At 49.7% G+C, this 14,579-nt stretch overlaps 2 protein-coding genes across 2 annotated transcripts; both read right to left on the reverse strand.

Annotated features, from left to right (window-relative positions):
- Window positions 1-9,931: 9,931 nt before the first annotated feature.
- C8Q69DRAFT_403289 (hypothetical protein) lies at window positions 9,932-10,906 on the reverse strand (the record flags this gene model as incomplete). The annotated part of the gene is made up of 1 exon (XM_028627992.1): window positions 9,932-10,906. The coding sequence occupies one exon, from the start codon at window positions 10,904-10,906 to the stop codon at window positions 9,932-9,934; it is 975 nt and encodes a 324-aa protein (XP_028484761.1).
- A 1,010-nt stretch (window positions 10,907-11,916) lies between these two features.
- C8Q69DRAFT_469003 (putative cytochrome P450) lies at window positions 11,917-14,524 on the reverse strand. Its single transcript, XM_028630727.1, has 5 exons — window positions 13,931-14,524; window positions 12,938-13,794; window positions 12,766-12,873; window positions 12,536-12,702; window positions 11,917-12,471 (listed from the first exon to the last, which is right to left on the reverse strand). Exons 1-5 carry the CDS (start codon window positions 14,286-14,288, stop codon window positions 12,303-12,305), a joined length of 1,659 nt encoding a protein of 552 aa, XP_028484762.1. The 5' UTR covers window positions 14,289-14,524; the 3' UTR covers window positions 11,917-12,302.
- Between the last annotated feature and the right edge of the window lie 55 nt (window positions 14,525-14,579).

A 14,579-nucleotide genomic window follows, 5' to 3' on the forward strand; every position in this document is an offset into this window, starting at 1 on the left:
TAAAAGTACAGAAACGATGCTGTAGACAGGAGCCGATGATGACATCAATAGTAAACAACGCAGACAGATGTACTGCGCATGTTGCCTTGATGGACCTTTGACGCCCAAGCAAAAGGAGAGTAATACATGCAAAAAAGCACCGAGTAAATCACAAACACCTTTCAACACCTCAACCCGGTGCGCTGGCCCAGCCAGTCACCCATTATACATGTCACTTTCGGCCAAAAAAGCATGACAAAACCAATAGGATACAAAAAAAAAAGGAAAGCCTCTCATGGACCTGTGCTCATGACAGATCTTATTCGCTGTCTGGATAAGGCTCAACCAAGTAATTATCCAGGAAGGGTCGGAGCACATATACACCAGTGAGAAAGACACAAACAAACAAACAAGGGAAATGTCAAGGGGGCGGGAGTCTCGTATGTGTTGCGCCTTGTGTCGCTCATAATAAACAAGGTATGATGGAAGCAGCAGGAAACCGAATAGCCGCAAAAAGAAGATATTAGAACACCGACTCCGATATTCGTACAGGGATGGTACAAGATCAAGACGTTTCGGCAGTGGTGCGACACGGACGGCAACCAAGGATACCGGGCATTTGCGGACGAGTTGGCGGGAGACTGTAATCGTAAAAATGCAGGCGGACAAGCGAGTCGGTCAAGGCCCAGAATGTTCCGTTAATATCCGCCAATAATGGCTTCATCTGGAGGGTTGTGAAAGCCACGGGAATCCGTGCGTCGATCTTCCGCCTCACTTTGTCCGGGGCAAATCCCCCAAAGACGCGCGGAAACCAGCGGGCCCGCGACAAATAGTCTCTCCAGTCCGCCTATTCCGCCAGGTCACCCAATGATAGCGGCCGCTGCGCGTCGCATGCTTTCTGCCCAGGACGGAGGAGAAGCTGTTTATCTCCACCGCGACATGTCGACAGGCCGCTGCTCATAGCTGGGACCTCCCCCGTTATGGACAACGACGACCCTGCCCGGGGAGCTGCGAGGCGGTGGATTCGAGCCTGTATCAGAACGTTTCGGGTTAGCTTCAGATACTTTCGGGTCGAGGCTGCAGAGGACCAAGGGCAGCGGGCCCGTCCATTTGGGAGTTGGGACGTACCTCGCACATCAGTCTTGATCTCCCCGGTGCTACCTTTACTGCCCTTGCTGGAGGCAGTAGAGTTGGACGGGGCAATCTTGTCCATCATGTTGGATATGGTAGACGGAGTATCAATGACGATAAGGTGAGATAAAGAAGGAGTATCGGCGGAACAGTCACCCAAGATGCGATCAAGGTAACGAGGAGGTCGGCAATGGGAAGTCAACTGTCACAGATGGTTGATTTCCAGGGAAGATCAGGAGAACGTAGAGATAGATAGATCAGGCAGTTATCAGGCAGATAAGATCTTCAAAGTATGATTAGAAGGTGGCTGAGCAAGGCAGTCACAGAGGCGGATGGAGGGTTTATAGCAACGAGGATGATGGTTGAAATGACTCTTAAAGTTCTGATGATGGTCTTTGAGACTGATGGAGACAAGAATAGACTGGAAACCAGCAGCCTTTTGTATGATTCTCAGAAGTGAAGGCATCAATGGAATGCACCATAGAACTCCGTCGTTGATCGCGCGGTGCAAGACTATCCCCGCTGACTATCCCAGGCCTGTGGGGGAGCAGCCTGTCCAGACCCGACGTCACCGACCAGAGACAGGGCAAAGCAACAGTAGGGATGGCATGGAGAAGCGGTCGAGAGAGCGCGAGTCCATGGGATCCCGAATCTGGTATGAACGATCGTTGAGTTTAGTTTAGGCAAAGTAAAGTCAAGTCAAGTCGACGGTTTGGGCCCTGAGCTGAGGCGTCCCGAATCGGATCTGACACGGCCTGGTCGACCAGGGGCCAGCACGACCCCTCGAATAATAGTTTTCCCGTGACGCTCATCGCCTCTGTCCCTTTCTTCTTCTGCTTCTTCTTTGGTTTCTTTTTTTGGGCCTGTTCTGGGGATCTCTTTGGGCGTAGTTGCGAATTGGCAGCGCCTGGGACCACACACGGGAACCGTCAGGGCTGCGACGGGGGGCAGGACTATTGGAGCAGAGACACGCCAGGCTCCCAAAGCCGTTCAAGGCAGCAAACCGGAACAAAGATCACCGTCCCTCCACGGAGACTGAGACAATCGATCATTGCCTGTTTCCCTCTCCAACCAGATGTTAGAGGGCAATAGACTGTGGACGTGGATGGACAGCTGTGGATGCACACTGGATGGTCAATGTTGGAACTGTTGTTGCCTGGCCTGATCGGGTTAAGCCCAATGTCCAGTGACTTTTCCATTATTGCTTCCACCGCTTCAACTGCTGGCGATCTCGTTTCTGCTAGACTATCATCTATTGGGACTACGCTTAGGACGTGGCCCATCTGCATTCCATCTGCAGTTTCATCTGGTTGGCAGTCGACGTGGTACTAACTCACTCACTAGTAGTCACTACTGTCAGGGACAGACGATTCTCACGGCCTTGATGCATCCTCAGCTGGCCCTGAATGGCTCACCCCTGACGCCCAAAGCTCAAAGCTCCAAGATGGAGTCTAATTCTGGATTGTCATCTGTCTATTGGGGAATCATCAAGTTGGCCGCAGAGCCTTGTGCGATCCCGGATCGCTTCCGGTCTCCCAAGTGATCCCGAAAAACAGACCTTCTGGCTTACTTACAACAGAAGATCGGGACAGACCATTTGGGCGACAATAATCCCACCGCATTTCCTTGCCTCCTCCTCTATCATGCCCAAAGCAAAGGGTCCCTTTACAACGACAAGGCTGATGGAGCTTCATAAGCCACACAGGGGAGAGCCAACCAGGTCGTGCCAGCTTGACGAAGCCACTGCTTCTGGCAGGATGTTGTTATTATTGGTCAATATGCTCTCTAACGGTGTGTTCGCTACTTGTTTCACAGGCGCCTTCTGGCGCCCTTCTAGACCTTCCAGATGCCCCCAGTTTAACCACGCTCCCCTAGGCGACTTGAGGATCTCAGATGCCGAGGGTAGAGGGCGGGGGATCTAACGCTTGCACAGGCCGCTTCTAACCACCGCGGCACCGCCTGAAGCACCAGCTACGGAGTAGTCATGGACAATCTTCGTTGACACGAAACATCGTCTCCGCCTTCCTTTCCCTTTGTGTCTTAGAAAGAACAAACCCCTGTTCTATCCTTGTCTGCGTGGAGGGTTCTCATATCGACGAATAAAAACGGGAGATTTAACAAGCGATGCAAGCTGGAGATTCCCGCTGCCTCGCCCAGACCGGAAAGCGCTCCCCGATGCTCTGCACACCGTTGGAAGCTCGTTCAGGGATTGCAGTCGTGCAGCTCTGCTGTGCTATCTATTCACATTGGGACCAGACCACCGAGTCTTGGGCTTCTAGACCTTCTACGGCTTCTCCACGATGGCTACCGCCAGTCCTCTCCGTTGTCTTCGTAGCGCGTATCGCGGAAGCAACGAAGAGCTTCAACGGGTTGACGCTTGACTTACTTACACTACCTTAGATCCATGCAGGTAGCCGTTAGAGGTTCTGCTTCCATATGTACTCCACATCGTGACCCCAGAATTCCTATCCGTAGACTCCGGGGTGGTATGTTGATATAGCCGATGCCTTTAACGTCTCTGATGATCCACTCTTTCCCGCTGTCAGTGAACCTTGGGGTATCTCGGTAGTGCTACTATCCTGATCTCTCTTCTGTCTCGGTAGTCATTGCATCGATAGCAGCAATACAGTTCCTCGCCTCATTTTGATTCGGGACCGCCCGGATGTTGCGGTAAGTCCTCAGGCAATGGATCTTTTGACGCAATGCAGAGTCTAGAACCAATGGCTATCTGACATTTCTGCAGCCAATAGCCTTTTAGCTTGTCTCAGAACATATCTATCTACAAATCAGTTAGAGGCTCAGATTTAGAACTGGAAAAGAAAGAGATAGTAAGTATAGTATGCGCACATCAGTCCCCATTAAACATGATAGTCAAGACTCTAAGTCCATATTCTCTGTTGCAATGTCTTTGATGACGCGTATAACTATGTCCTTTTGTGTCCTGATTCGCCGCCAACCAATCCTTTCCCGGGAATGTATGTACTCTACGGAGTACATGTTACTATACAAAGAAACAATCAAAGACCACTCTTAAGACTCCAGTACCATAACTAGTTATCCCCTATCCATCAACGATTTTCATATCCTCCTCCACTTAGTTATCTACCAGCCCATTCGTACCATGTCTTTCCTCTCCCGATTTCTCCCGTCCGTACGGAGTAAGAAGGGGGCACAGGCCTCGCCTAATTTAGAAACCTCCAAACAAACAAGTCGAGGTCCGTACTCTCGTAGTAGCCAGCACTAAGTAAACTAGACCTACGGAGTATCTATGATTCTAGTCCGAGTAGATAGTTACCAACCCACATAGTTACCGAACAACGGTGTCTGTGCTCATGCCCCAGCACCAGCACCAGCACCAGTACGTACCAAGATAGATAGCCTAGCCTAGATAGATACCTAGTCTACGAGTAACTTACGACCAGACCAGACCTACCCGAGCAGGTATGTATTACTAACTAGATAACTAACTAACTACGGAGCATCTAACTATCTAGACTTAGAATAGATATGTGTCCTCTCCTCTCCCCTCCACTCCACTCCACTCCGCTCCCCTCTAAACTCCTCCCGAACCGATCAACATCCCCCACCAATCTTCAAGTACCGCAGCGATGATCCCTTCTAGAACCAGACGTGGGAACATGCAAGAAAGACAAGGCAAGGTCTAGCCATGATGATCGTCCTGTCTGGACTTTGAATTCGACTTCGGTCTTGAACTTTGGAGTAGTTAGATATATTGGCAATTGCGAATACGACTCCATAATGGTCAACTAACTAATACTAATGCTGTCTCTTGGTTAATAGGTTGCATTTCGTGGCTCGGACCGAGTGGGTGTGTTCTATCTTGCGGTGAAGAGAGGAGGTGCGAGAAGGGAAGGGAATTTATTTCCGGCTATGTTGCTTGTTGCAATGGGGAGTCTAGATCGTTATGAGTTCGGTTTGAGGGTCGGCATTACAGTATTGTTATTAGTACGTTGAGGAGGTTTATTCGGTTCTTTATGATGCTCTTTTTCTTGTGAGGATGTTGGCATCTACTTGTCGTTGATTGTATTGTCTGATTGCGTTCTGATGGATTGAAGGAGCGAGGCACTCGGTAGTGTAGATTCTGATTAACTACACTAACTAGATAGTAGTTGGGTCATTACTTCTCTTTGCTTTGCTTGAGACTTCTATTGTTGCAATGTTTTCTATTAGAAAGCGCAAGTCTGTATCGGAAATTTTGAGTAAAGGATCGAATTAATTCATTATGTCTATATGAGCAGAAGACCCCAGGTACTTTCCTCAAGATGAACGCCACCCATAGTCATGAAAATGGTCGAGTACAGTTCGTGATAGCAAATTGGGCATGTATGCTCTATCGTGGTGCTGTTGCGCGAGGCATCCAATCAGGACAAAGCAGTCAGGACAGTCCAGCCAATCGAGTGCGGTTTCGCTACACATCCAACAAGATGTAATGTTGTCCCTTAACCTGGCGGATTTCCATTGCCCGCCCTGTTCATTCTGTCGGCCCAACCGTTCATACTGCGCCGAATCCCAAGTGTCTTTCGACCGGTTGTGGACCCTTGTTGATGGACCATGGACATCGTGGTCGTGTGGTACGTGGTCGCAGGCCGTACGCGGGCGATGGACTCGGAAGAGTTCTTAATGCCATCACTCACCCACCCTGTCTGATTCTCGACGGCGATCTCATTCTCTCTCTGATGTTTGCCCTCCGTCACCTTTGTGCCTGTTGAGGGCCCGGTGAGCCACGTGTACCGGTTGGATTCGGATGCCCCAAGAGCTGGGCGTGAAGGTGGCCAAGTTCGTGGCTGTATGCGATGCTTGGTCATGGCGGGCGGAATGGTGTACTTTGGGTGTGCACCTTGGCCCCCAGCGAGATTTGTCGACCTCTCGGTGCTGGGATCGGGCATTTCCAGTGACTGGTGGCTGGCTGAGACTCGCTGACTGGACGCTTCATTCTTCGACGATGGCTGGCCAAAGAAATTCGATATGCTGCCTTGTGTCAAACCCGTCTTACGCCCAGCAGAGCGAATCCCGGTCGCTTTGTTCTCAGGGCGGTTCTCGGAAGCTGGTTGAACGACATTTTGCGTCGCTAAGTGCTCCCTTGCTGTTGAGAAGCCGCCGGAGAGGGTGGTAGGGATAGAGAAGCTGGAAGAATTGTTCATTGTGTATGTGGAAGCCGACACGAAATTCGAAGTTTGTATAGCCTGATTCTGGTCGGAACGACGTTTCTTTGAGGGAGGCTCACCATCTAGAACCGACGTACGCGAGCCGTCCCATCTGGTAACTGTGTCAGGATGTTCCTCGCCTTCAGGTGTCCAGAGGTTGTCCTCTACACTCGGCAGGCCGTCTATTCCTTTCAGCATAGCCTCTTGTGACGGTCGGTCCCGGCGCAGGATGTCTGCGATACCATAAACAGTCTTGTCGTGGAACTTTGGTCCAGTGGTTCGAAACTGAAATTCTACTATACGCTGCGTCAAAAAGGGTGTCTGAGTCGTCTCTTCACCAGTTGTGGAACTTCGACGAGGAAAGCTGAGGTAAAGGAGCGCCTGCGCTCTTGTCATGGCGACGTATAGCAGCCGCCTTTCTTCGTCGCTATCTTCCGCTCGCGAGTGTGGAATGATACCCTCATATACAGCTGGCACGAAAACAACAGGCCATTCGAGACCCTTTGCCGCATGTATGGTCGAAATAGTAACTTTCTCCTGCGGCTGATCACCCTCTTCTGCAGTGACCTCTGTGGATAAAGCGACGTTAGCGAGAAACCGAGCCAAGGCCTCTTCGCCTGGATGAGCGTGTTGTTGTTCAAGGCCTTCGATTTCAGGAAGATTATCGTCCTGCTCAGATGCCATTGGAGAGCCCGAATCATCTCCAGCTTGGGCTAGGAGCTCTTCCACGTTTGCCCATCTGTTCTCTTCATCCAAGGGATATGTGACTTTGAGATATTCCCTCATGGACAGTTTCTTCATGACGAATTCTAAGAGCTTCCTAGGTGCCGACTCATCGTTGCATTCGAGCAGTTTTCTTTTTGCGGTCTCTATGAGCCCTACGAAAGAACTGAGGCCCTGGTCGGCCGCCTTGGATAGACTCTTCTTCGTTGATCTGCGACCCTGTGCCACGTCCTTCACGAAATTCCATAGAGGTATGCCAGCCTCTTCCGCGCCTGCAGTTAGTATTTTGACTGTCTCATCCCCTATCTTCCGAGAGGGAACGTTGATGATGCGTAAGAGCGCATCTCCGTTCCCAGTGTGGCTCACTACTCGCAGGTAATCCAGGAGGAGCTTTATCTCGACTCTGTCGAAGAATCGCGATCCGCCAACCATTCGATAAGGGATACCGTTCTTTCCCAGCTCCGACTCAATTTGGCGTGATAGGGACGCTGAGCGGAGGAGAATAGCAAAGTCAGAATGGTTCAAAAGGTTTCCCGTCAACGCAACAGATCTCTTGATCTCCATGACTATCCATTGGGCTTCAGCAGCTGCAGTCGGGAGTCTCCTCAACACCGGCATTGATCCAACGCAATGTGTTGGGTGCAGCTTCTTCGCTGGCCTCGCGGTATCTTGTTCAATGACCTCCTGTGCGGAAGATAAGATAGACGCCGATGAACGATAGTTCTCTTCCAAAAGAGCCACTGAAGTATCCTTATATAACTTCTGCATGCGCGTGAGGTTCTTGATCTCCGCGGAGCGGAAACCGTAGATACTCTGGTCGGGATCACCGACAATCGTGATACGTCTGTTTCTAGCAGCGAAAAGATTCATGAGTTCGAACTGTATGAGATTAGTATCTTGAAACTCATCCACGAGGACTGCTTGCACGTTAGACACGCAATGCGGATGCTGTCTGAGTAGATCAGCGCATCGCAGTAGCAAATCATCGTAGTCAAGAAGGTTGGAGCTCGCCAACGCCAGCTCGTATTCGCGATAAACCTGCACGAACTCCTGCTGGTCAACACCCTTTGTCTGCTTGGCTGCCAACTCCTCATGGCTGACACCGTGCGCTTTTTGAGTCGAGATCCTCGACCGCGCCGTGTTGGGCTGGATGTTTAGTCGTAACCGCTTCACGATTCTCTGCCATTGAAAACAAAATAAGCAACACTCCTCAACCAACGCTCCAAAAAAAAATTTATCTTCAAAGACGCCTCCATACTTTAATAATCGCCAAACTGTCATTACTATCAGCGATACCGAATCCCTTCTGCAGCCCAATCAGATGTCCATAAGCCATCAGATATCGGCGACATATCGAGTGGAAAGTGCCCAGGATCAGCTTCGATTCGAGCTGGTCTCCAATCAACTTCGCGATTCGCTCCCGCATCTCGCGGCTTGCCTTGATGGTGAACGTGCAGCAGATGACGTCCTGCGGTCGGTATCCATAGTGAGAGAGCAAGTACGCTACACGGGCAGTGAGCGTCTTGGTCTTTCCGGAGCCCGGAGGAGCAAGGACCTGAAGGATCGATGCGGGTGAGGTCACGGCGGCTCGCTGGGCAGCATTGAGCCCGTCGAGAACCGGATCCATGTGGTTTCTTCTTTGGATGTCGAGGAATCCGATCGTTTGTTGGTATTCGGTAGGCGTATCGAATCGTGTTGGCGGGTGACGCGCTGGAAACGCGGTGTCATGTGACCGGGAATGTACAGTACATACATACTTGGTCTCTTGAGTTTCCAACCGAGATATCTCAGTTTCAAGTTTATACTACTGTTGGGCATTATGCTATTTCTGAGATGGTCTAGGGGAATGTCCGTGGTAGTGAGTACTTGTCGAATCACCCAGCGCCTTTGACTAGTCCCAGAATCAGAGCGGTTCAATTCCCAATATAATCAATCGACTGCGACTATATCCTCTGTTTAACGAGGGACAAAGGCATCTTAGATCTTGGAAAAGTTCAGCAGTATTCTACTTTATGGGACTATTTGTCGAAGATTGAATAGCACAGAAGCATAGTCTGACCTGAACACTTTGAATTGCTTGCTTGAATCTAGTTCTAGGGGTGGGGGGAGTTGAACCCATATTCATCTCTATAGGTACGCAAAGAATCTAGTAATCTAGTGCATCCTATATCTAGGATTCAAAAAACCTGCTGCAAATAGATAATTGACAGATCACCTGGCGTTCGCTTTGTGTGCAGAAACTATTTCACCAACATCTCGCTTAATATACATATGCATGCGTTGAAGTGCAGTAGATAGTTCTTATATAATAGGGGCCTTTCGCTAGTAGCTGTTTATACCTTATAAGTGTGACCTGCAATAAAAGGAAAAGACGAGATATTTCAGTTAACCAGAATAATGATTTACAGTCTGTGGGTTATTAATGTAGACAATGCTATTTATTCTTCTTCTTAGCTTGCCAGTCAACTCCATGTGACTTCATATAAAGCACTATATTTTTTATAGAAACATCCTCCTCCTTTAACAGCGGAGTCCAGATAGTGCAGTGGCTGTTGAATAGTCACTGCTTCATCTAGCTAGAGGCTTCCTGTTCCCAGTGACGCTGTAGTAATATGGTAGCAATATAAATTTGTCCACCTGTCCCAGAGACTGTAAATATTCCCCAGAAAAATAGAACCGTGCTCGCCAAAAGCAAGTGGGATTTCCTGACACATCGGCTTCTCCCTCGTACATGAGATAGGTCGATAGGTCGATATGTTGGTATTTTTGTATATTGTTTTAATTCCCGTAGCATGCTTGATCATAGCCCTTTCCGTAGTCCGTAACCATATACTTCGACGCTGACGTTCCCGCGAGACCCCCAGCAGAGATCCTGCGTCAGGACGTCATGAGCTGGTAACGAAGCATTTCCTTCGATAAAGAAATGACGAGGGTTAGGCACCATTTTGTTCAGAATCGAAGATATTTAACGGCAGACTCATCGTGACCGCATTATTCAGATCCACTACTTCAGCTATCTGGAGATCCCCTGCTACACTCGCGAGCATATATGCTTCAGATCGACTCAGCCCTTTCGTTGCCGTCAGCCATTGTATCGTGTTCCGAACTGCCTTCTTTGCAGCCTCCAACAAGTCTGCGTCGATACCCATCACCGAATATCTGCCTTTGTCTGTTACAGATGGCGTTGCTGCGGCCTGCGGGGCTGTCTGGAAATGAGGCGAAGTTACCCATGAATGATCCTTGCAGACGGTAAATCGAAGAGTAGCTCTCATGGGAGTCTCAATCGCTGTGCCACAGACTTCACCATGACCCTGGGCAGCGTGACCGTCGCCACAGCTGAATAGGGCACCAGGCGTCTGCACAGGGAGGTAAAGTGTGGTGCCGGCCGTGAGTTCGCGACAGTCCATATTTCCACCGACGTCTGTTGGAGGGATTGTTGAGAATTCACCTTCCACGCCTGCTGCAAGTCCCATGGTCCCTAAAAAAGGTCGAAGAGGTATACGTATATTGTCGTTAAACTTCGCGAAGCCGGTGTCTTGATCCAACTTCCATATCTTCAAGTGGGCATCTGGGAATTCGTTGGCGAGCAGTCCGAATCCTGGCATAATGGCCGTCCAACCCCAGTTCGCTGTTTGGAGATCCAAGATTTCGATTTTCAGAGCATCCCCCGGTTCCGCATCACGAATGAAGACTGGTCCAAAGACGGGATCTGCAAGGCTGATATCGAAGGAATCTATGGCAGAAATGGCAGAGTCTTCCACTATCTGGCCATTACTCCCGTCGATAGTGTCAAAGGTAACAGTGTCACCGGAGGAAATAGTCAAGACTGGGGGTTCATCTTTTGACCATTTCTGATGCTTCTGATGACGGCCCACGTGGACCGTCTTGCACGCTGAGGTCAACCCCATGGTGCACGGCTAGCAGTTCTGCCAAAAGGAAAGTAGAGAAAGTAAAGCAGGCTTCACGAGGACGGCATCTCTGTGAGCATGAAAATCCGCGAGGCCAGCCTCAAATAAAACGCGAGACCGGCCGCGTGAAGAGCTTTTTGCCTGCCAGTTGCGGGATGCTAGGAACATGATAGCGCATGGCGAGGAATTGAGCTTCCTAAAGAAGTATGATCAGTTCCGCAGTTTGGGATTCGGGAGCTTATTTTCTCTGTTAGTTTCTGCCTGGGCTTATCCATCAGGATAAGGATTCGATTTTCCCCTCGGACGAGGGGTTAGCCCGGGCCAATCGTCGGGCGGAAAATAAATCCTGATGTTTCCCGTTCAAGTAGGTAGTTACACAGCAGTCAGACGATGATGATGATGATTATTATTAGTAGTAGTATTGTTGCCATCACCATTGGTATTTATGTATTGTGCGCTACCGGTCCGTAAAGCTCGAGAAATTTGATTCATCTTCCTGAAGCGGGCGCCACCTCTCCGCACCAGATCCACATCAATATGACCACAAAGGACTCTTTGTCGTCGTTAGCGAGCCAATAGCGGTCACTGCTCACAGTAAGTATTGGTATTATTGCTGCCTCTTCCCGCCATTAGGACGGCTTATTCGAACTGGCTAAATGATCATGGATAACCTGTGCTCATAGAAACCAGGGTACATTATTATTATTACGTGATGGACGCATCCTCAAAGCGAGAATATATCAAATCTGCACCCCCATTGTTCCCAATTAGCTGGAAATTGTCCAAATACGGCTGTTAACATGGCCAAGCCTTGTGGCACCTTGGCCGGATTATTATGGTGGGACTATCGAGGACTGTGCCCCAGATCAGATGAAGGTGGGAGTCAGTTAGAACCTTATCTGCCTTTTTTATCGACAGTGGATGATCTCAAAGAGCAGTGAGGAATGACGGAACCTGTAAGGTTAGAACTACTGCAAGGCAAGAAAGCAGTAGAAGTCTACCCATAGCCAACCGCGATTGACTGACCATATCTGTCGCTGCGATTTCATTATCTAGTAATGATCGACATCGTGACCAAGCCTTGGGCAGCGCAGACGATCCTTATCTAGATACAGGACGAGCACTGATTACTCTGCTGACCCAACTCTGTACTGGTAACTAAGCACTGACTCCTGAGTAACGAACGGGCCATAGTTATGTAGCAGAAGGTTTGCGACCCCGAAAAGATCTACAACACCCTCAATGCAAGGTTAGTGGTAGTATCGAGTGATGCCTACACCGGTCTTCGTGTAAGAACCCTTTGCTATGATAGGCTCGTTAAAATGAAATTCGAGGAAAGAGGTCATTTGCTTTTCGATTACGGCAATTAGTTAGATACTTTGCTTACGTGTTCTCATCACAACACCTCTGTTACAACAGCCTTGACGCCCTGCGATCCCGGTTCTGGGACACCGACAAAGTAGTCTCGTGCGATGCGGACGTCTTCAACGGTGGTCTCATAGTTCTCAAGCTCGAATCGGCGCAATATGGTTGCGAGGGTTAAGCGCATCTCAGCATATGCGAGGCTGTTCAGGCAGCAAATCAGTTCTCCGGAGGACTTCAAAATGCTAGGGAATTGAGGATACGTACTTGATCCCGACGCACTGGCGACTGCCTCTGGAGAAGGAAACCATATACTTCTCCAGTCGGTTACCTTTGTCCTTCGCTTCGATCCAACGCTCGGGTTGGAATTCGAACGGGTTGGGGAAGATGGTCGGATCCATATGGACGAAATAGTTGCATTGACTGACCGGTGTCTAACGTTTGGGTAAGCATGAATGGCCCACAGGAAAAGACTGAGAATATCAAGGCAGACTGACGTTTGGCGGAATTTGCCATTCCTTGTACTTGATGACTTCATGGGCGACTCGTGGAAGGCGAGTCGTGACACCATGCATGAGACGGAGACCTTCACTGATCACTGCATTCTATACGTGCGAATAATAATTAGCACCGTGGAAGCAATGGTGTGACCCAAGATATCGTCCTTACCAGATATGGAAGTTGGTCCAGCTGTGTCAGGAGTTCTTCGTCTGGTCCTGGCTGCATTGGAATCGTGGATAATTCATCTCGCAATCTTTGAAGCTTCTTCTTGTCCTGGAGCAGATAGAAGGTGACGATTGTCAATGTCTTCGCGGTTGTTTCGCTTCCAGCACCAACCATGGTCTGCGCCTCATCCTGCAGACGGTCTGCTTCCTTTTCCACCGGCGGCAGGTCGCTGTCTAGCAAAGCTTGGAAGATCGTCCCAGGGGCCTTCTTCCCTTCACGGTTATTGGCAATAATTGAGTCCACCTGTCGACGGACCATTTGTTGCCATTGCAACAATAAAGCAGCCTCGGGAGCAGCCTTGCTCAGAATCGGCATGGGGAGAGACTTCATGACGGGAAACGCCCAGGGGAATTGTCGGATCAATGCACCGCTAGCTGACCCCCCAATGACCGTATCTTTCCATTCGAGCTTGAAATCATCTTCGTAAAGATAGTTGTAGCTTTCTCCATAAGCGTAGTCGGTGATTATATCCATCGTTAAGGCCATGTAAGCGGCATCGAGTCGCAGCACTTGCTTACTCTGGCAAGCGGCCGCCAATCGCTGGCATATGATCTCGATCTTCTCCCAAATGAGTTTCTCGGCATTGGATACAGCACGTTTCGAAAAGAAGGGGTTGATGGCCGATCGTCTGAGGCGATGATGGTTGTGGGAGACGGTAGCAAAGGTCGATGCCGGTGCGCCCGCGCCTATCGTCCAGTTCCCATATTTATCTCGCTGCTTGGAAGCAGGTGCGTATATTTCATCATAGAAGTCCGGGTCCTTGATATGGATTTCCTCTGGAGTGATCCGCACGATTGGGCCTTTGTGTCACAGAAGTTAGAATCCGTTCAACACAATTCTAATGTCGTGCAATTCATTGGCTCTTTCTCCATCGCAAGCCATCGACAACGATATCTGCATCTGAAAGCACAGTGGACGTGAGATCGAGATACGTACCATATCTTTTATGCATACGCTCAATTTCCCATATGAATTGGCCTGGTTTGATCACATCATAGTAGAATTCGTACCATCGCGTCAATGCAGCAAGCTTGGGACCTGGGAAGCGGGCCAGCGGATGGAAATACAAACGGTAAACTGTTCCGCAGATGAGATAGCCCACCAAGGCAGCGGCTGCGGTCCAGGCTAAGGAAAGCATTGTTGCGGACTGACCCTTAACGTGTCCGTCGCAGAATTGCCACCCAGCTCTCTTTCGGAATACGAGGGACTGCGAAAAAGAGAAAGGATTGGGGTTATAGCTGGAGGAATCGGCTGTTATCACCAGAGAACCCTTAGGGGACGCTAAAACAATCATAACACGCCATGTTAACTGGGGCAGCACCTATAAGGCTATAGCTGACAGTCAGACCAACCGTCAACGGTCACCAACCTGGCAAGCCGAGGTGCAGATAGCGGGGGATATCTTGATGGAGCATTGATGATGGCTACAAAGGCTTGGTCGATTATCGACACCCGTTGTGGCTGGAAACTAGAGCTACAATGGCCAATCTTACGACCAGTGAACTCTCTGTTTGCCAACCACAAACTGCGTTCACGATCTTGGAAGCCCCCTCGGTGACTCGGGGAGTCGGGGATACAGACGTTC

The sequence above is a fragment of the Paecilomyces variotii genome, assembly GCF_004022145.1.
Source record: "Paecilomyces variotii strain CBS 101075 chromosome Unknown C8Q69scaffold_6, whole genome shotgun sequence".
Lineage (NCBI taxonomy): Eukaryota > Fungi > Ascomycota > Eurotiomycetes > Eurotiales > Thermoascaceae > Paecilomyces > Paecilomyces variotii.

Coding starts and splice junctions, on each gene's coding strand:
- C8Q69DRAFT_469003 (XM_028630727.1), bottom strand. CDS start 14,288: ATGATTGTTTTAGCGTCCCCTAAGGGTTCTCTGGTGATAACAGCCGAT. Junction 12,703..12,765: donor AATGGCAAATTCCGCCAAAC/GTCAGTCTGCCT, acceptor CCCAAACGTTAG/ACACCGGTCAGTCAATGCAA. Junction 12,472..12,535: donor CGCCAGTGCGTCGGGATCAA/GTACGTATCCTC, acceptor CTGCCTGAACAG/CCTCGCATATGCTGAGATGC.